General features: G+C 42.5%; 1 protein-coding gene across 1 annotated transcript in view; it reads left to right on the top strand.

Moving 5' to 3' along the window:
* prkx (protein kinase X-linked) overlaps window positions 1-18,561 on the top strand; it is a 120,806-nt gene that overhangs the window by 79,617 nt on the left and 22,628 nt on the right. The window contains 1 exon segment of the mRNA XM_078222527.1: window positions 13,268-13,325. Coding sequence (XP_078078653.1) covers window positions 13,268-13,325 — 58 coding nt within the window.

Raw genomic sequence — 18,561 nt, 5'->3', positions numbered from 1 at the left:
AGGAAACACCATGGTAATTAGGACTGTCATTGCCCTGGATAAGAAATCCATGTAGAAGACTGCTGTCTTGTGTAAAACCATAGGTATTGACCTATGCTGAAGAAAAATATGGCCCTCTTGTTAATCTGTCAAATTCTGACTGCTAGCAGCACCCCTGGCAACAAAATGTTAGGCGCAATTGTTCCCAAATGCTGTTTGAAAGATTGTTGTCTTAATTGCTGAAACAAAACAAGTTGGAGATATTATTTTTGGTCCACTTATGAGGCTTGACATTCCCAAGTATCTGACTAAGACAGATAAGAAGTAGAATCCACCAACCTTCGCCACCTAGATTTACAAGTGTTGAATATCTAACAAGGAATATGTATTCAGCAGCTCCCAAGGCATGCATACCAATATAGTGAATCATGTTTTATTTGCTAGTGTTTATGTAATAAATCTTTTTAATGGACATTTTAGGTGCCCTTAAGCTGAACTCCTTCAGGTGTGAGTTTAAAACAAGAATCCTAACAGATTAGCAAGGAGGTTAGTTTAGGCCGCTGAGGCCTAATGGAACAATTCTTCAGCCAAACACTTAAATTGTAACAACTCGCCATAACTGTTCTGACAGCCATCTCAATGCCTTTAAGATTTAACGCCTAAACAGTAAATGTAAGATGATGAATGTTTAGTTGAAGGTCTAGTTTAATGCAGGATGTCACCAAAGCTGAGCGAGAGTGCAGTGATTAGGTGACACTGAACATATGCAGTAAAAACCTGAAGCATCTAAAAGGAAAAGAAGTAAGTGATGCTGGCAAAAGATCAAGTTGGAGCAAGAGGTTGTCAAGTGATCACAGATAAGTGTTGTCAAGCAGATAAAAGGCTGTTGCTACTGCTGCTCATAGCTACTCCTACCAGGAGATCTGCTATTGTGATATTTCACGTTCATATGTTTTCCAGCATCCTCAGACATCCACTGCAGCCTGTCTGCGACCACTCTGTGAAACCTGTCATCCAGCTATGCCGAGGCTGACCCCTCTTTCTGCTGTCTTCTACTTTGCCCTCTGCAAGAGATTTCTGCTGCTTTTTAGCTCTGATCAAATGGCTGAAATATTGACTTTTTTCTGGATGTCACTTCTTAGATTTATTTTTGTCTTCATTTCAAACTCCTCATTTGTCTTCTGGCCTGTGTGGGAAATTTTAAGCATATGCCTCAGCATTCACATTTCAATAGGTTTTAGTTAATCGTGGTCCTATTTTCTCCACATGGCTGTATGGCATTGAGATTTCTTTAAATCTCAAAACTGGTTTATGACTTCTTGAAGTAAATTTTTATCTACTGAATTTACCTCTGTTTCTCTCCTGAAGATAATGAGATGTAATTTTGTGGGTTTGGATGGGAGATGTCAATGGGCTATTCTACAATCAAAGCTGAATAGGACTCTGCTCCAGTCAGGTTGTCGGTAGCAATCAGCAACAGGGCTCATATGAGTTCAGCAACATTCCTACATCTGGCTCAATGCAGACTCTGCATCCTCTGATCTTTGATGTTGCTGCTGCAGCATGTTATGCCTTATCAGACAGTATGGGAGGAGGAGATCACTATCCTTCACCTTCAGAGAACATTTGATAAGCTGCACCAAAGATTCTGTCACTACTATTTTTATGTATTGACTATATAGAAAGATAGAAAGTCGGAGCAGAAGGAGGCCATTAACAGAATTGAATTCCTCAAAATTTTATAGGTTTCTGTGAGATTCCCCCCCCCCCCCTCTTCTGAACTCCAGTGAATACAACAATCTTAACCGACTCCACCTCTCCTCATACCTCAGTCCTACCATCCCAGGAATTAGTCTGGTAAACCATCTCTGCGCTCCTTCCTGAAATAAGGGGACCAAAACTGCACACAATATTCCAGGTGTGGCCTCACCAAGTCCCTGTATAATTGCAGCAAGAAGTCCCAGACTTTACCCCAGTCCAACGCCAGCATCTCCACATCATAATTGTAGCAAGACATCCGTGCTCCTGTAATCGAGTCCTCTCGCTTTGAAGGCCAACATACCATTTGCCTTTTTTGCTCCCTGCTGCATGCTAACCTTCAGTAATTGGTGTCTATATGTTGCAAAATAAATTTAATTAGTTGTTTTCCTCCTTTCTACTCCTGTGATTAAAATGAGAAGCGCTTGACAATCTCTTACTCTAACTTGGTCTTTGTCAGCACCCTAAAACTGTAGCACCCCTTACTACTTTTCCTTCTAGAAATGCATCAGGCTTTTAGTGTGCATGTTCATTGTCATCTAATCATTGTACCTCTTCTCTTGTCTTCTCCAGCTTTGGTGGTTTCTTGGTTTAACTAGTCCTTCAGCTTGGTTTCTCAATAAAAGAAAATCTCAATAAAAAATGAAACATCTTGCAAAGGAGTTCATACAGTCTCATTAACTAGAGTTGCTCAAGTCTGTTATCAAGGATTTCGTAACTCGGCATTTGGAAGGCAGTGGTATAATCCGACAAAGTCAGCATGAATTTACAAAAGGGAAATCATGCATGATATATCTATTGGAATTTTTTGAGGATGTAACTAGTAGAGTTGACCGAGGAGAACCAGTGGATGTGGTTTATTTAGACTTTCAGAAAGCTTTCGACAAGGTCTCACACAACGGATTGCAGGTAATGTCTTGAGATGGATGGAAAGCTGGTTAGCAGATAGGAAGCAAAGAGTTGGCATAAATGGGTCTTTTCCTGATTGGCAGTCAGTGACTAGTGGGGTTCCGCAGGGAGCTATGCTAGGACCCCAATAGTTCACATTATGTATTCATGGTTTGGAAGAGGGAACTGAATGTATTATCTCTAAATTTGCAGATGATACAAAGTTGGATGGGAGGGTGAGCTGTGAGGAGGATGCAGAGATGCTTCAATGTGATTTGGACAGGATGAGTGTGTGGGCATGGCAGTTGCAGTATAATGTGGATAAATGTGAGATTATCCACTTTGGTAGCAATTATAGGGAGACAGATTATTACTTGAATGGGTGTAATTTGAGTGAGATGGATATTCAGCAAGACCTTGGAGTCCTCGTGCATCGGTCACTGAAAGTAAGCTTCATAGCGAGAGGATTTAAGAGTAGGGATAGGGATATTTTGCTGCAATTATACAGGGCATTGGTGAGACCACATCTGGAGTATTGTGTGCAGTTTTGGTGTCTTTATCTGAGGAAGGATGTCCTTGCTACAAAGGGAGTACAGCGATGATTTACCAGGCTGATTCCTGGGATGGCAGGTCTGTCATATGAGGAGAGACTGAGTCGGTTAGGGTTGTATTCATTGGAGTTTAAAAGAATGAGAGGGGATCTCATAGAAATTTATAATATTCTAACAGGGTTAGACAGGGTAGATTCAGAAAGAATGTTCCCAGTGGAGTGGGGGGATGGCGGAGCAGTCTCGAAAGGCCAAGTGGCCGACTCCTGCTTCTAGTTCGTATGTATCTATGTAACTCCAAGAAAAAATTCAGTGGTATTTTAGTTCTCTGAACATTGAGATTGAATTACTACTTTTATTAATTCAAACGTGTAACTTGTGGAATAGTTTTGCACTGAACAGCGTGACAAGTCCGATTAGTGAGGAAAATAGACATCTTTAAAAGTATACACTTGAGTAGCTACCATCTGCTTTTCTGTTTGTTCTTAGCTTCAGATAAAAAATTCACTACAAAAATAAATAGGGAATGTTGCTTTTTAAATGATCACATTTATTATTTCATCTGATTATGCAAAACACTGCTTTCTAAGTTGCATTGGGCTTTTCCCCTTGAGTGGATAAATGTTAACAATCCAACTTGGAAATTACTGTTTAACAACAGTATTCTTCTACAAGTCAGGATCTTGTACACGTTCCTTATCAGGCAGCAGTCAAGTAAGATGGTTTGTTTTAACAGTAATGCTGATGGTTTATTTTTACAACACCTTTTTAACATCGTCACAGCCCATCAGTTTCAAAACTACATGTGAAAGTAATTTAAAGCACATTTCTGAAACATTTACAGGGAATTGCATTTTTTTTCAGGTATCCAGATGGCCACAATCTGTTAAATAGTTATTTGAAAGTTTACTTGATCATGGTCCTATTTGGATATAATATATATATATCACGCTTTCCCAATAATAAAGCAATTTCCTATTTTTTTAATATATATATATATTGGGGACGGCACAGTGGTTAGCACTGCTGCCTCACAGCGCCAGGGACCCGGGTTCGATTCCTGGCGTGGGTCACTACCTGTGTGGAGTTGGCACATCTTCCCCGTGGGTTACTTCTGGGTGCTCCAGTTTCCTCCCACAGTCCAAAGATGTGCACGTTAGGTGGATTGGCCATGCTAAATTTCCCCCTTAGTGTCTGGGGGGCTAGCTGGGGTAAATGTATGGGGTTATGGGGACAGGGTCTGGTTCGGATTGTGGTTGATGCAGACTTGATGGGCTGAATGGCCTCCTTCTGCACTATAGGATTCTATATGCTGTTTAATATATTTGGTAGATTGCATCAGCTGTAAAGCACCACTTGGCCCAATCAGAACTTGTCTGTATTTCTAATCCATTCGAGCCTCCACTCGTTGTTTCCTATGCAACTATTGGTAATGTGCTCTGTTCCAGTGCTTCCCAAACCTTTTCCCGCTGTGACCCCATTTTGAGTTTCAAAGTTTCGGTAGGGGAACATGTGGCAAATAGTGACCACAACTCTGTTAACTTTAGGATAGTAATGGACAAGGATGAGTGCTGTCCTACGGGCAGGGTGCTAAATTGGGGGAAGGCTGACTATAGCCGGATTAGGCAGGAATTGGTGGATGTTGATTGGGAGAGGATGTTCGAGGGTAAGTCCGCGTCTGGCATGTGGGAGTCTTTTAAGGAACTATTGATAAGGCTGCAGGATAGGCATGTGCCTGTAAAAAGGAAGGATAGGAAAGGTAGGATTCGAGAGCCGTGGATAACTAGGGAAATTGAGGATCTGATTAAAATGAAAAGGGAGGCGTACGTTAAGTCCAGGCAACTGAAAACAGATGGAGCTCTGGAGGAATACAGAGAGAGTAGGAAAGATCTCAAACGGGGAGTTAGAAGGGCAAAAAGAGGTCACGAGATGTTCTTGGCAGGCAGGATTAAGGAGAATCCTAAGGCATTCTATTCTATTCATACGTTAGGAACAAAAGAGTTGTCAGGGAGAAAATCGGACCTCTTAGGGACAAAGGAGGGGAATTATGCTTAGAACCCAAGGGAATAGGGGAGATCCTAAATGAATACTTTGCATCGGTATTCACGAAGGAAAGGGGCGTGTTAACCGGGAGTGTCTCGGAGGGAGGTGTTGACCCATTAGAGAAAATCTCCATTACAAGAGAGGAAGTGTTAGGTTTTTTAGGGAACATTAAAACTGACAAAGCCCCAGGGCCTGATGGCATCTATCCTCGACTGCTCAGGGAGACGAGAGGTGAAATTGCTGGGCCTCTGACGGAAATCTTTGTCGCTTCTTTGGACACGGGTGAGGTCCCTGAGGATTGGAGGATAGCGAATGTGGTCCCGTTGTTTAAGAAGGGTACCAGGGATAACCCAGGAAATTATAGGCCGGTGAGCTTTACGTCCGTGGTAGGGAAGTTGCTGGAGAGGATTCTTAGAGACAGGATGTATGTGCATTTAGAACGAAACAATCTCATTAGTGACAGACAGCATGGTTTTGTAAGAGGGAGGTCGTGCCTTACAAATTTGGTGGAGTTTTTTGAGGAAGTGACAAAAACGGTCGATGAAGGAAGGGCCGTGGATGTCGTCTATATGGATTTCAGTAAGGCATTTGACAAAGTCCCACATGGCAGGTTGGTTAAGAAGGTTAAGGCTCATGGGATACAAGGAGAAGTGGCTAGATGGGTGGAGAACTGGCTTGGCCATAGGAGACAGAGGGTAGTGGTCGAAGGGTCTTTTTCCGGCTGGAGGTCTGTGACCAGTGGTGTTCCGCAGGGCTCTGTACTTGGACCTCTGCTATTTGTGATGTTTATAAATGATTTGGAAGAAGGTGTAACTGGTGTTATCAGCAAGTTTGCGGATGACACGAAGATGGCTGGAATTGCGGATAGCGAAGAGTATTGTCGGGCAATACAGCAGGATATAGATAGGCTGGAAAATTGGACGGAGAGGTGGCAGATGGAGTTTAATCCGGATAAATGCGAAGTGATGCATTTTGGAAGAAATAATGTAGGGAGGAGTTATACAATAAATGGGAGAGTCATCAGGAGTATAGAAACACAGAGGGACCGAGGTGTGCAAGTCCACAAATCCTTGAAGGTGGCAACACAGGTGGAGAAGGTGGTGAAGAAGGCATATGGTATGCTTGCCTTTATAGGACGGGGTATAGAGTATAAAAGCTGGAGTCTGATGATGCAGCTGTATAGAACGCTGGTTAGGCCGCATTTGGAGTACTGCATCCAGTTCTGGTCGCCGCACTACCAGAAGGACGTGGAGGCATTGGAGAGAGTGCAGAGAAGGTTTACCAGGATGTTGCCTGGTATGGAGGGTCTTAGCTATGAGGAGAGATTGGGTAGACTGGGGTTGTTCTCCTTGGAAAGACGGAGAATGAGGGGAGATCTAATAGAGGTATACAAGATTATGAAGGGTATAGATAGGGTGAACAGTGGGAAGCTTTTTCCCAGGTCGGAGGTGACGATCACGAGGGGTCACGGGCTCAAGCTGAGAGGGGCGAAGTATAACTCAGACATCAGAGGGACGTTTTTTACACAGAGGGTGGTGGGGGCCTGGAATGCGCTGCCAAGTAGGGTGGTGGAGGCAGGCACGCTGACATCGTTTAAGACTTACCTGGATAGTCACATGAGCAGCCTGGGAATGGAGGGATACAAACGATTGGTCTAGTTGGACCAAGGAGCGGCACAGGCTTGGAGGGCCGAAGGGCCTGTTTCCTGTGCTGTACTGTTCTTTGTTCTTTGAGGCTTGAAGAATTCTGTGGCCCTTCACTGTGAGCTCAGAGAAAGGGGGCTGGGAAGAGAGAGAGAATTTGTGAGGGAGGGACAGAGCTGTGAGGTGGTGGTGCAGGATAAGTGTTTAATCTTAAGGGATTTTAAAAAAAAATCCCAGTCTTTCACAGGCTTATGCGAGGCAGCACAGTGGTTAGCACTGTTGTCTCACAGCACCAGGCACCCAGGTTCGATTCCCGGATTGGGTGACTGCCTGTGTGAAGCGTGTATGTTTTCCCTGTGCCTGTGTGGGTTTCCTCTCCGGTTTGCTCCCACAGTCCGAAAGATGTGCTGGTTAGTTGTATTGACGAGGCTAAATTCTCCCTCTGTGTTACCCGAACAGGCGCCAGTGTGTGGTGACTAGGGGATTTTCACAGTAACTTAATTACAGTGTCAATGCAAGCCTACTTGTGATACTAATAAATAAACTGGAGAACTGAAGGAGGAATCGGACTTGAATGATCAGTTAGATCCATGCAGGGATTTGAAGGGGCCTTGTTGCTGTTAACATTTGGTTCGAGGTCCACAATAGCCATTGCTTCCTGAGAGCTCGGCACCTACAGTTTGGGAAGCCCTGCTCCATTCCCTTCTCCCTTATCAACTAGACTTCTTTTAAATGCATCTGTTTGGTTCAACTATTTCACGTGGTAGTATGTTCCGCATTCTTGCCATTTTTTGAAAACATTTCTTCTCGATCCCCGATTTGATTTCTTGTGACTCGTATATTGATAGTCGGGAGTTTCTGCTTCCCCACATGACTCTGGGCAGAATTTAATGCCCTCCCTTGTGGTGGGTTAAGTGGTGGGAGGGTGGCAGGTAGGGGCTACCACCTTCCCCCTCCACCCCAATTAAGTCCATGACAGGAAGGCCTACGAATGGCCTTCCTGTCTCTTTTCCACTTGAGGCCCTTAAGTGGGCAATTAATGCTCACTTAACAGTCTCATCTCACCGCCACTGGTATTAACCCAGGGCAGATGGCCTACCATGCTGGGATATCATAAGTAAATCCATATTAATCTGGTTATTGTGAGACTTCTTACTAAATCCATATGGGGAAAGGTTCTTCATTCAAAGGCACTTAGTGCTTGATTATAAGAACTTAAGAACTAGGAGCAGGAGTAGGCCATCTGGCCCTCGAGCTATTCAATAAGATCATGACTGATCTTTTTGTGGACTCCGCTCCACTTACCCGCCTGCTCACCATAACCCTTAATTCTTTACTGTTCAAAAATCTGTCTGTCTTTGCCTTCAAAACATTCAGCAAGGTAGCCTCAACTGCTTCACTGGGCAGGGAATTCCACAGATTCACAACCCTTTGGGTGAAAAAGTTCCTCCTCAACTTGGTCCTAAATCTGCTCCCCCTATTTTGAGGCTGTGCCCCTTAGTTCTAGTTTCACCCGCCAGTGGAAACAGCTTCCCTGCTTCTATCTTATCTATTCCCTTCATAATTTCATATGTTTCTATAAGATCCCCCCCCTCGTTCTTCTAAATTCCAATTCATAAAGTTTTTGCTCCCATTCTACTTCAACCATCTCCTTCCTCATCCCATTCTTTGTTTAAGCACAAGACACTGGTATTGGATTTTACCTTCTCACGCTCCATCTGTATTTTAAATTCAATCATTGCTTCTTCTGAGAGGACCCCGAACTATGAGATAATTAATTATTCCTGTCTCGGTACACAGGACCAGATCAAGGATAGCTTGCACCCTCATAGGTTCCGTTACATACTGTTCGAGGAAACTATCGAAAATGCATTCTATGAACTCCTCCTCGAGGCTGCCTTGATTGAGGGGCCGCTGTCAGAAAAGCGTGGTGGGGAATGCGTTGAGAGCTAGCAACTTGCCCTGAGAATCGCCTTCCCTCCCCTACAAATCTCCTCTTGCCATCGCCAGTACAGGATCTAGCGGTGACATTAGGCCTTGGGTGGGGACCAGTTGTACCGGTGGTGGCACTGCTGATCAATGGAGCTGCGGGCCTCTGATTGCCTGGCAGTTCCAGGTAGGTGGGATCTCTAACCCAGGTCCTTGATCCCGGCGGGGGGTGGGGGCCTACCATTGCATGATTAAGTTCCTGAGTGGCTCTCTCTCCGACTCTCTAGCTGATGGCAAGACCCCCATTACCTTAAGTACAGACACCTATCACAAACTTCTATAATTCTAAATATCTCTCTTTTCAAGAGGAAAAAAAATGGCCCAGCTTATTCATCCATTCTTGATCGTTTTAACCTTGCATTTATGGCCCTGATAAATATTTCTTGCACTCTCTCCTGTTCCTCAATACTTGTTTTGTAACCTGACTACCAGAGCCTACTCCCAGTACTCGCAACTGTGTTCTAACCAAGATTCGATTCAAGTTTAGCAGAATCTATCTACTTTTCAATTCTGTTCCTCCAGGAATGAAACCTAATGTTTGGTTTGCTTATGTTTTGGTCACATTAATTTGATTGAAAATGTAACGTGCATATTAGAATAAGATACAAAGCCATATACAGATAAATTGCATTGCAATTTTTCTTCCCAGCCTGCTGGCGGCACCAGATCTAACATTGTAATACAATTTACATACCTGCCACTTTGTGCGGTGCTGTTCCATTGAATAAGTAGCACATTCTCCTATGAACTTTACTTCAGTTCCACTGTACCTATCCACCATAGTAGTTTGGAAATGCCTTGCACATTGTGACAGATTTAAGGGGCCATTTCTCTGCTGATTATGGTGTTACAGAAGCAAACAAACTAACGACAGCACAGAGCCTCCATTCTCCCATATATAAAATTTATGTGACACAAGCATAAGCTGAGGTTGTTTATAGTGGGAATTAAAATGTGTGTTTTGTGATTTTTCAAATGTTATTACGTGAGGCTACAGACGCTCGATGTAGGGCACAATCAAAATGGCAGTCATGTTTGAGAAATCACAGATTAGTCATGAGAATCATAGCAATAAAAAATATAGAAAAGTCACAAACTTGCGTATAACCAAGCAGATCTTTCTTTGCTATATTTCTGGCACAGTGGTTAGCACTACTGCCTCACAGCCATGATGTGGAGATGCCGGCATTGGACTGGGGTAAGCAGAGTAAGAAGTCTCAACACCAGGTTAAAGTCCAGCAGATTTATTTGTAGCGCAAGCTTTCGGAGTGTCACTCCTTCAGGTCAGCTCACCTGAAGAAGGAGCGACACTCTGAAAGCTTGTGCTACCAAATAAATCTGTTGGACTTTAACCTGGTGTTGTGAGACTTCTTACTCTGCCTCACAGCGCCAGGGACCCGGGTTCGATTCCTGGCTTAGGTCACGCGGAATTTGTATGTTCTCCTCGTGTATGCGTGGGTTTACTCTGGGTGCTCTGGTTTCCTTCCAGAGTCCGAAAGACGTGCTGGTTAGGTGTATTGGCCATGTGAAATTCTTCTTCAATGTACTCAAACAGGCGCTGGAGGTGGCAACTAGGGGATTTTCACAGGAACTTAATTGCTGTGTTAATGTAAGCGTACTTGATGCTAATCAATTAACTTAAAACTTAAACTTATTGATAAGCAACAGATATTTTTTAATCTACAAATTAAAGGATCAGTAGAAAATAGTGCCACAGTAACTAATTGATGAGCTGGGACACCATTGGATCTCAAAGTGCCAGATGGCTTGAGTTTGTTGTAGCTAACATTTAGATTCAAAATTCCCACAGAGAAATTATTAGTTTTGATTATTTAATTCCTGTGCAGTAAAAAGAGAATAAGCACATTACCACATTCCTGTCTGTTAAGTTATATTGTGCATATGAGTTTATATTCACATAATAGCTTTCATGACTGTAGAATGTTCTAAAGTGCTTTACAGCAAATGATTACCAAGTATGGTCAATGTCTTTGTGGAGAAACGCTCCAGCTGATCTGCACAAGAGGAAATCCACCCCACGCCGCCCCAAACAGCAATGAGATGAATGATGACTCTACTCTGCCATCCTTTCCCTGTCGTCCTGCAAATTTAAACTCTCTTTGGACAACTACCCAATTCCATTTTGAAAACCCAAATGAATCTTCATCCACCAGTCTCATGCAGTGCATTTCAGATCATAACCCAGTAACCACTCAATGTGTGAACATTTTTCTTCATTTGCTCCTTTTGCCACTCACCCTATATTGGTGTCATAGAATCCCTACAGTGCAGGAGGCGGCTGTTTGGCCCATTGAGTCTGCACCAACTCTGTCAGAGTGTCTGGCGCTGAGAGGAGTGCTAACCATTGTGCCACCATGCCACCCAATATGAGGGATGTCAGTGCTTGGGTAGAATGCATTTGTGCCCGGTTTATTAAGCACTCAGTAATAGTACAGTTGACTAAAGATAAAGCTCTGTCTCTCTTATCCCTCATTAACACATTTAGGGGGAGGTTACACTAGTGTTAACTTAGATTCAGAGTACGTTTGCAACTGAAGTGTGTGAAGTTTCTCCTGTTGAGCTATCTATGATTGGGTGAACATAGGTCAAACGTATGGGTGCCAGACAAGACTTTGTCCTTCAGGTAAAAAAAACAAAGCAAAGTACACATTTTATGCAATCCCTGTATGGTTAAAAGGCAGACGTTGGCACATTAGACCAGATTATTGTGATTTTAATATTCAGGATATAAAGGCCACTTAGAGTTCAGGCTGATTTGACCATGGTTTAGTGGGGAGGAAGCCTGGGCTCTGCATCATATTCAGTATCTGAGATTACGTGCTACCAAGACAGATACCACATTCAGGTTTTGAACAGTACTTGGAAAGTAATTTCCCTGTACTTTCCTTTTCCCCTCATGAAGTCTAAAGATAGAGATAAAATATCATATTTTCTTTTGAGTATTTGCTTGCTGTTTGATGACAGACATGTTAGGAAATAGAGAACAAAAACAGAAAATGCTGGAAAATCTCAGCAGGTCTGACAGCATCTGTGGAGAGAGAATAGAGCCAACGTTTCGAGTCAGGATGACCCGTGAAGGGACCCCTCGAAGGGTCTTCCTGACTCGACGTTGGCTCTGTTCTCTTTCCACAGATGCTGTCAGGCCTGCTGAGATTTTCCAGCATTTTCTATTTTTGTTTCAGATTCCAGCATCTGCTGTATTTTGCTTTTATCTTGGGGAATAGAGAATGTTGTTTTTTTTTTTAAATGCTGCTTTTGGAGAATGTGAAAATGTACATAATAATGTCCAAAAATTCTATTTCTGAAAGAATCAGAAAAAAAGCTCTTTTATTTGCTATTTTGGCACCCCAATCATCCAATAATATGTTCCTAATTTTTTAAAAAATTATCACTACAAGACAAATATTCTGTTGTTAAGAAGAAATGAAACTTCCCTGTAAACTTTCCCTCCCCTGTTTCAATGCTGTGAATAAAAAGATAAAGTAAAATTTTTATTTATTAATCACAAGTATGGCTTACATTAACACTGCAATGAAGTTACTGTGAAATTCCCTTAGTCGCCACATTCCAGCATCTGTTCAGGTCAATGCACCTAACCAGCGCGTCTTTCAGACTGAGAGAAAACCGGAGCACCCGGAGGAAACCCATGCAGACACGAGGAGAACGTGCAAACTCCACACAAACAGTGACCCAAGCCCGGAATCAAACCCAGGTCCCTGGCGCTGTGAGGCAGCAGTGCTAACCACTGTGCCACACTATTATTTTTGGTGGGGAAATCCAGCACAAGGTGACAAATTTTCAAGTTGAAGCTAAATCAGTAAGGAGGGACTTCAGGAAGCACTTCACACAAAGGTGAATGCTAATCTGGAACACTACTTCTCCTCCACCCTGAAGAGGCTGTGGATGCTGGGTCAATTGAAATTTTCAAGGTTAATTCAGGGTGTCATTATGTGGTGGACTAAGATTAAATGGCCTAATCCTGTCCCTGCTACCTGATGTTGAAGATTCTGAAACTCATTTCAGGGGTTTAGATCTTTGAGGTAATCTTTGGATTTTAATAGTTTCTGAGCCTCTGCTGTTGAAAGTTGACATGTTTTTGGCTGATCTTCTTTACTCTCTCCTTTGTATCTTGGGATAACTATGAGCATTGACCCAGGAGATCGAGTGTCATGGAAATGGAACATGCTAGCTATTCTAAAATGACAAAATATTTCAATTCCTGGGCTGTCCTTCTAGTTTAATAGTCAGTCTTTTAAATAATCTGCTACTGGCCAATGATACTATTTTAGAAAACTTTAATGGATTTACTTATATTCTGTTTATGCATGTTCAAACGCGATCAATTACTCCATAGGGAATAATATTTCTGATGTTACATGTCACTTTTTTCTGTTTCAGAGACCTCATAAAAAAGCTCCTAGTTATTGACAGAACAAGACGATTAGGAAATATGAAGGTAAGTAATGAATATATAGAAAGCAACCACCAACTAATAGTATGATCAGAAATAGCCAGCATGGCTTTGTCCAAGGCAGATCATGCCTTACGAGCCTAATTGAATTTTTTGAAGATGTAACTAGACACACAGACGAGGGAAGAGCGGTAGATGTAGTTTATATGGATTTCAGCAAGGCGTTTGATAAGGTGCCCCATGCAAGGCTTATTGAGAAAGTGAAGGGGCATGGGATACAAGGGGACATTGCCTTGTGGATTCAGAACTGGCTTGCCCACAGAAGGTAAAGAGTGGTTGTAGATGGGTCTTTTTCAGCATGGAGGTCGGTCACCAGTGGAGTGCCCCAGGGATCTGTCCTGGGAGCCTTGCTCTTTGTGATTTTTAGAAATGACCTGGATGAGGAAGTGGAAGGATGGGTTGGCAAGTTTGCTGATGACACAAAGGTTGGTGGTGTTGTGGATAGTGTAGAGGGATGTCAGCAGTTGCAACGAGACATAGATAAGATGCAAGACTGGGCGGAGAAGTGGCAAATGGACTTCAACCCAGATGAGTGTGTGGTGGTTCATTTCGGCAGGTCGAATAGGATGAAAGAATATAATAAGGGTAAGGCGCTTGGCAGTGCGGAAGATCAGAAGGATCTTGGGGTCCGGGTTCATAGGATGCTCAAAGCAGCGTCGCAGGTAGAGGCTGTGGTTAAGAAGGCGTATGGAATACTGGCCTTCATCAATAGAGGAATTGAGTTTAGAAAGTGGGAGATAATGCTGCAGCTGTATAGGACCCTGGTCAGACCCCACCTGGAGTACTGTGCCCAGTTCTGGTCACCTCATTATAGAAAGGATGTGGAAGCCATAGAAAGGGTGCAGAGGAGATTTACAAGGATGTTGCCTGGATTAGGTGGCATGCCTTATGAGGATAGGTTGAGAGAACTAGGTCTTTTCTCCTTGGAGAAGCGAAGGATGGGAGGTGACCTGATAGAGATGTATAAGATGTTGTGAGGTATTGATAGAGTGGATTCTCAGAGGCTTTTACCCAGGGCTGAAATGGTTGCCACAAGAGGTCACAGGTTCAGTGTGCTGGGGAGTAGGTACAGAGGAGATGTTAGGGGTAAGTTTTTCACTCAGAGGGTGGTGGGTGCGTAGAATCGGCTGCCGGTAGTGATGGTGGAGGCGGATTCGATAGGGTCTTTTAAGAGACTTCTGGATAAGCTCATGGAAGTTAGTAAGATAGAGGGTTATAGGTAAGCCTAGTAGGTAGGGACATGTTCGGTGCAACTTGTGGGCCAAAGGGCCTGTTTGTGCTGTAGCTGTTCTATGTTCTAACTAACATGGCTCCATCATTAATTTGGAAGTTATGTAATTGATGTTGACCACATTGAGTAGTTCTCCTGTCCTTTAGAATGAATGTATCATTAAAACCATTCACTGTCTTTAATTGTATGTAAGCGTCGATACTGTTAAAGGAAACTGCATTTTCTGAATTGCTACAACGTACTTGGTGTTTAACTTTATTTCTGTTTTCAAATGCTTTTTAAATCTGTGCAAGATGAGCTGGGAGCAGATGGTTTGAGTAGAACTTTCTCTCTCTCTCACCCTCTCGGGCAGGCACCTCCATCCAGCACCACATTTCATTAGGAATGCTGCCTACAGCCCATACTTTGTCATAACGCTACCTAACCAGAATTTCTTGCAAGTGCAGCAAGTTCTTTCCAGCAATATTTTATGCTCCCACATCGTCACGGTTCAATTCAGAACCACAAACCACAGAAAAATGAATAGTTTAGATTTGTGTGTTCAGCTTAAGAATGGACAGTTAACCAGAATTCACAACTGTTTTTGTGTACTATTTCAGCAAGCTAATACCGTAATAACGCCAAGCTAGGAGAGTCAGTGATATTCAAGCAGGCAGCTTGAAGAATGAGTTGGACAAAATATGCAACTGGTTAGAACAGTGGAGGATGGAATTTATTGCCGACAAAGTGTAAAATATTATACATTGAAAAGAAAAATAAACACATGTATTGAAGAGTGAAGCTGAACACGACTTGGAATCCTTGGAGGCTCAGTGAGGAGCCAAGCCATGCAGAGCAGCAGTTCAGTAAACCCAACAAAACGTTGATTGAAAAGTTAAAACAGTAGAATGCAAGTCAGATCGATCGATCTGTATCAGACTTTTGTTAAACCATACTTTGAATAGCATGTCAAATTCTAGTTGCCTCACCACAAGGAGACATTCAAGCTATAGAGGTAGTGCAGAAAGGAGTCACCGCACCGGCTTCCCAGTCTTAGAGTTGTCAATAAGGAAACACTAGGGGCATATGGAATTTTCTACCTTGAAAGGAGATCTTTTAAAAGTGGGTCTTCTAGAGGTATGCAATATTACAAACGGAATAGAAAAATGCAAATCTGGAAAATGACATTGAGTTAAAAGTTTGACTAGAATAATGAGCTACAGCTTTAAACTAAAAACAAATGTAGGATTGATACAGGAGGTTTTTCTCACCGTAATAAACAACTGAAATTGACTCTCTGATGGAATAGTGACAATAGAAGCTTTAGAATCATTTAACCCCATTAAATCCTAAAATGGTAGAACTTAAGGCCATTCCGAATAGCAAAGATTAATTAAATGAACTTCAGCAGTAATTACCTTGTGAGCTTAATTTTCTTCTTCTAAAAGAGATATTCACTTTGGTGAAATGCATTTGCTGAAATGCTTTGGTGCCCACCTTTCTTATAGGAAAGATGCTTCAAGCTATGGATTTTCTTTTAGGCAAACCTCATAGGGATGAGTGAACTAAATCAACTGAACTTGATTCTTATCACTTGGGTGTAGATTTGAGCACAAATCTGGGATTTGAGCAAATAGTTCTTGGCAGACAATTCAGTGCAGTACTGAGGGAATGTTATATTGTCAAAGGTGCGAGCTTTCCGTTGGGGTCCTGTCTGTTTAGGGAGTCATGAGATTTCATGGTACTTTTTCCAAGAAGAGCGGAGAGTTTGTGTGCCCTGGTCAACATTCACCCCTCGACCAACACAAAATGGATTATTAGGTTAATCATCATATTGTGGGCTCCTTTAAGATCAGTGGACTAAGTAAGTCATTGAAAGTGTTGCGCATTGGGTTGTCCTGCGAAATGAAAGTCACTATATAAATAGAACAAAACAGTACAACACAGGAACAGGCCCTTCGGCCACCAAGCCTGCGCCGATCATGTTGTCCTATCTAGACCAACCGCCTGTATCCCTCTATTCCCTGTCTGTTTATGTCAATCCAGATGTCTTAAATGTCACTAACATGCCTCAACCACCTCAGTTGGCAGTGCCACCACCCTCTGTAAAAAAAAAACTTTCCCCACACATCTCTACTGAACCTTTGCCCCCTTATAATTGTCATTTCTGCCCTGGGAAAAAGCTTCCAACCATTCACTTCATCTATGCCCCTCATTTTATTAACTTCTATCAGGTCGCCCCTCAGCCTCCGTATTTCCAGGGAGAGCAATCCCAGTTTACTTGATCTCTCCTCATAGCTAATACCCTCCATACCAGGGAACATCCTGGTAAACCTTTTCTGTACTCCCTCCAAAGCTTCCAAGTCCTTCTGGTAGTATTCCCTGCAGGATCTGCTAGCGTCTTTCGGACTGTGGACAGAATTACAACCCTACAATATTTGTATTTTGTTAGAAGTCTTTGAGATTTTAACTTTTGCGACAAATTGACTTCAATGTACGTCAAGGCAGAGAAGGTGTTAGTAGGTGTAGCTTGAGGTTCCATTTTAACTTTTCCTTGCCATTCAGCGATGGCAGCCACTGGGCAGGACAATATTTCATATTTTACTTAATTTGGCCAAATCCTGCAAGCAAATCTTACCAGTTTACATAGAATCCTACAGCGCAGAAAGAGGACATTTGGCCCATCGAGTCTGCACCGGCCACAATCCCACCCAAACCCTATCCCCATTACCCCGTGTATTTACCTTAGCTAGTCCCCCTGACACTAGGGCAATTTAGCTTGGCCAATCAACGTAACTCGCACATCTCTGGTCTATGGGAGGAAACTGGAGCATCCGGAGACATGGAGGAGAACGTGCAAACTCCACGCAGACAATCACCCGAGGATTAAACCCGGCTCCCTGGTGCTGTGAGGCAGCAGTGCTAACGGCTGTGCCACCCATAAAACTGGCAATAAATGAGGGTCCGTCCAGGATATTTATAGTTTATAGTATTTATATGATATTTATAGTTCTCTTGTGGAGTCGCTCATTTATAAACTGATATATTATATCCTCGAGGCTAATTGCAGCTGCAAATCATTTAGATTTGAAGCAGCAATTGGGATGTCATTACTAGCATACCCACAGTTTAATGCTTCACCACTGCTCTGAGTAGAATTAATGAGAGAAAGTAAACTTTCAACTAAACCTGTATGCAGGTCAATTTGCTGAATAATTGTATGAAGGGGCTGTGTTTTTTAGCAGGGTAGCTTTGCGTAGCATTTGTTTTTAGTTTAGTTTTAAGTAGCAATGCTGCAATTGCCTCAGTTGTAGAATGACTTGAGCGCAATAAATAAAATCTCCAAAATTAAGGCGAAGGTCATGAATACACAACAATTGAAATGTAATTTCAGGAAAATACCAACAAATTGATTGTCAAAATTTGATTACTTGTTTCTAAAACTATAAAAATTTGGTTTGGTGGAAACTTTTCTCATTTTTTGACGTCTTTCAAGGCAAAAGTGCAAAGTCCCATGAAAATTTGAATGCATTTGTTTTGCATTACATAACAAAACCACGTGTAGCTTTGTCTTTATTTGTTTTTTCTTGGATGCATTACATTAGAAACCTGCCTAAAAGGACATCCACTCTACCCATAAGACTGACATGTTATCATTCAACCTGTTGGTGTAGCCGGATAGCCTATCCAGTTAGGTGGAGCTGCAGCTGCTGAATCTTGGGAATTTGTGAGGTTTTTTTTTAAGCTCTGTGCATCAGGAGAGCACTTTCAGATTGAATTCACAACTTGCTATGTCCATCTCTTCAATTCCCACATCTCAACTGATTGACTGTGAACATTATTAGTGTGGATCCCAGATTAAGCTATCATCTGTTAGCTCAACCCACATAATTGGCAGATGCCATACTGGTTTTGTACACTCGTGCTTGTGAAAAAGTTATTCGGCGAACATATGTTCAGTCACATTCTCAAGCAAGCTATAATATGTGTGCCTTAGTCAATTGCTGACTG

This window comes from Mustelus asterias, chromosome 10 (genome assembly GCF_964213995.1).
Source record: "Mustelus asterias chromosome 10, sMusAst1.hap1.1, whole genome shotgun sequence".
Taxonomy (NCBI): domain Eukaryota; kingdom Metazoa; phylum Chordata; class Chondrichthyes; order Carcharhiniformes; family Triakidae; genus Mustelus; species Mustelus asterias.
Note: the sequence above shows the minus strand (reverse complement) of the source record. Positions and strands in the feature narration are given on the sequence as shown.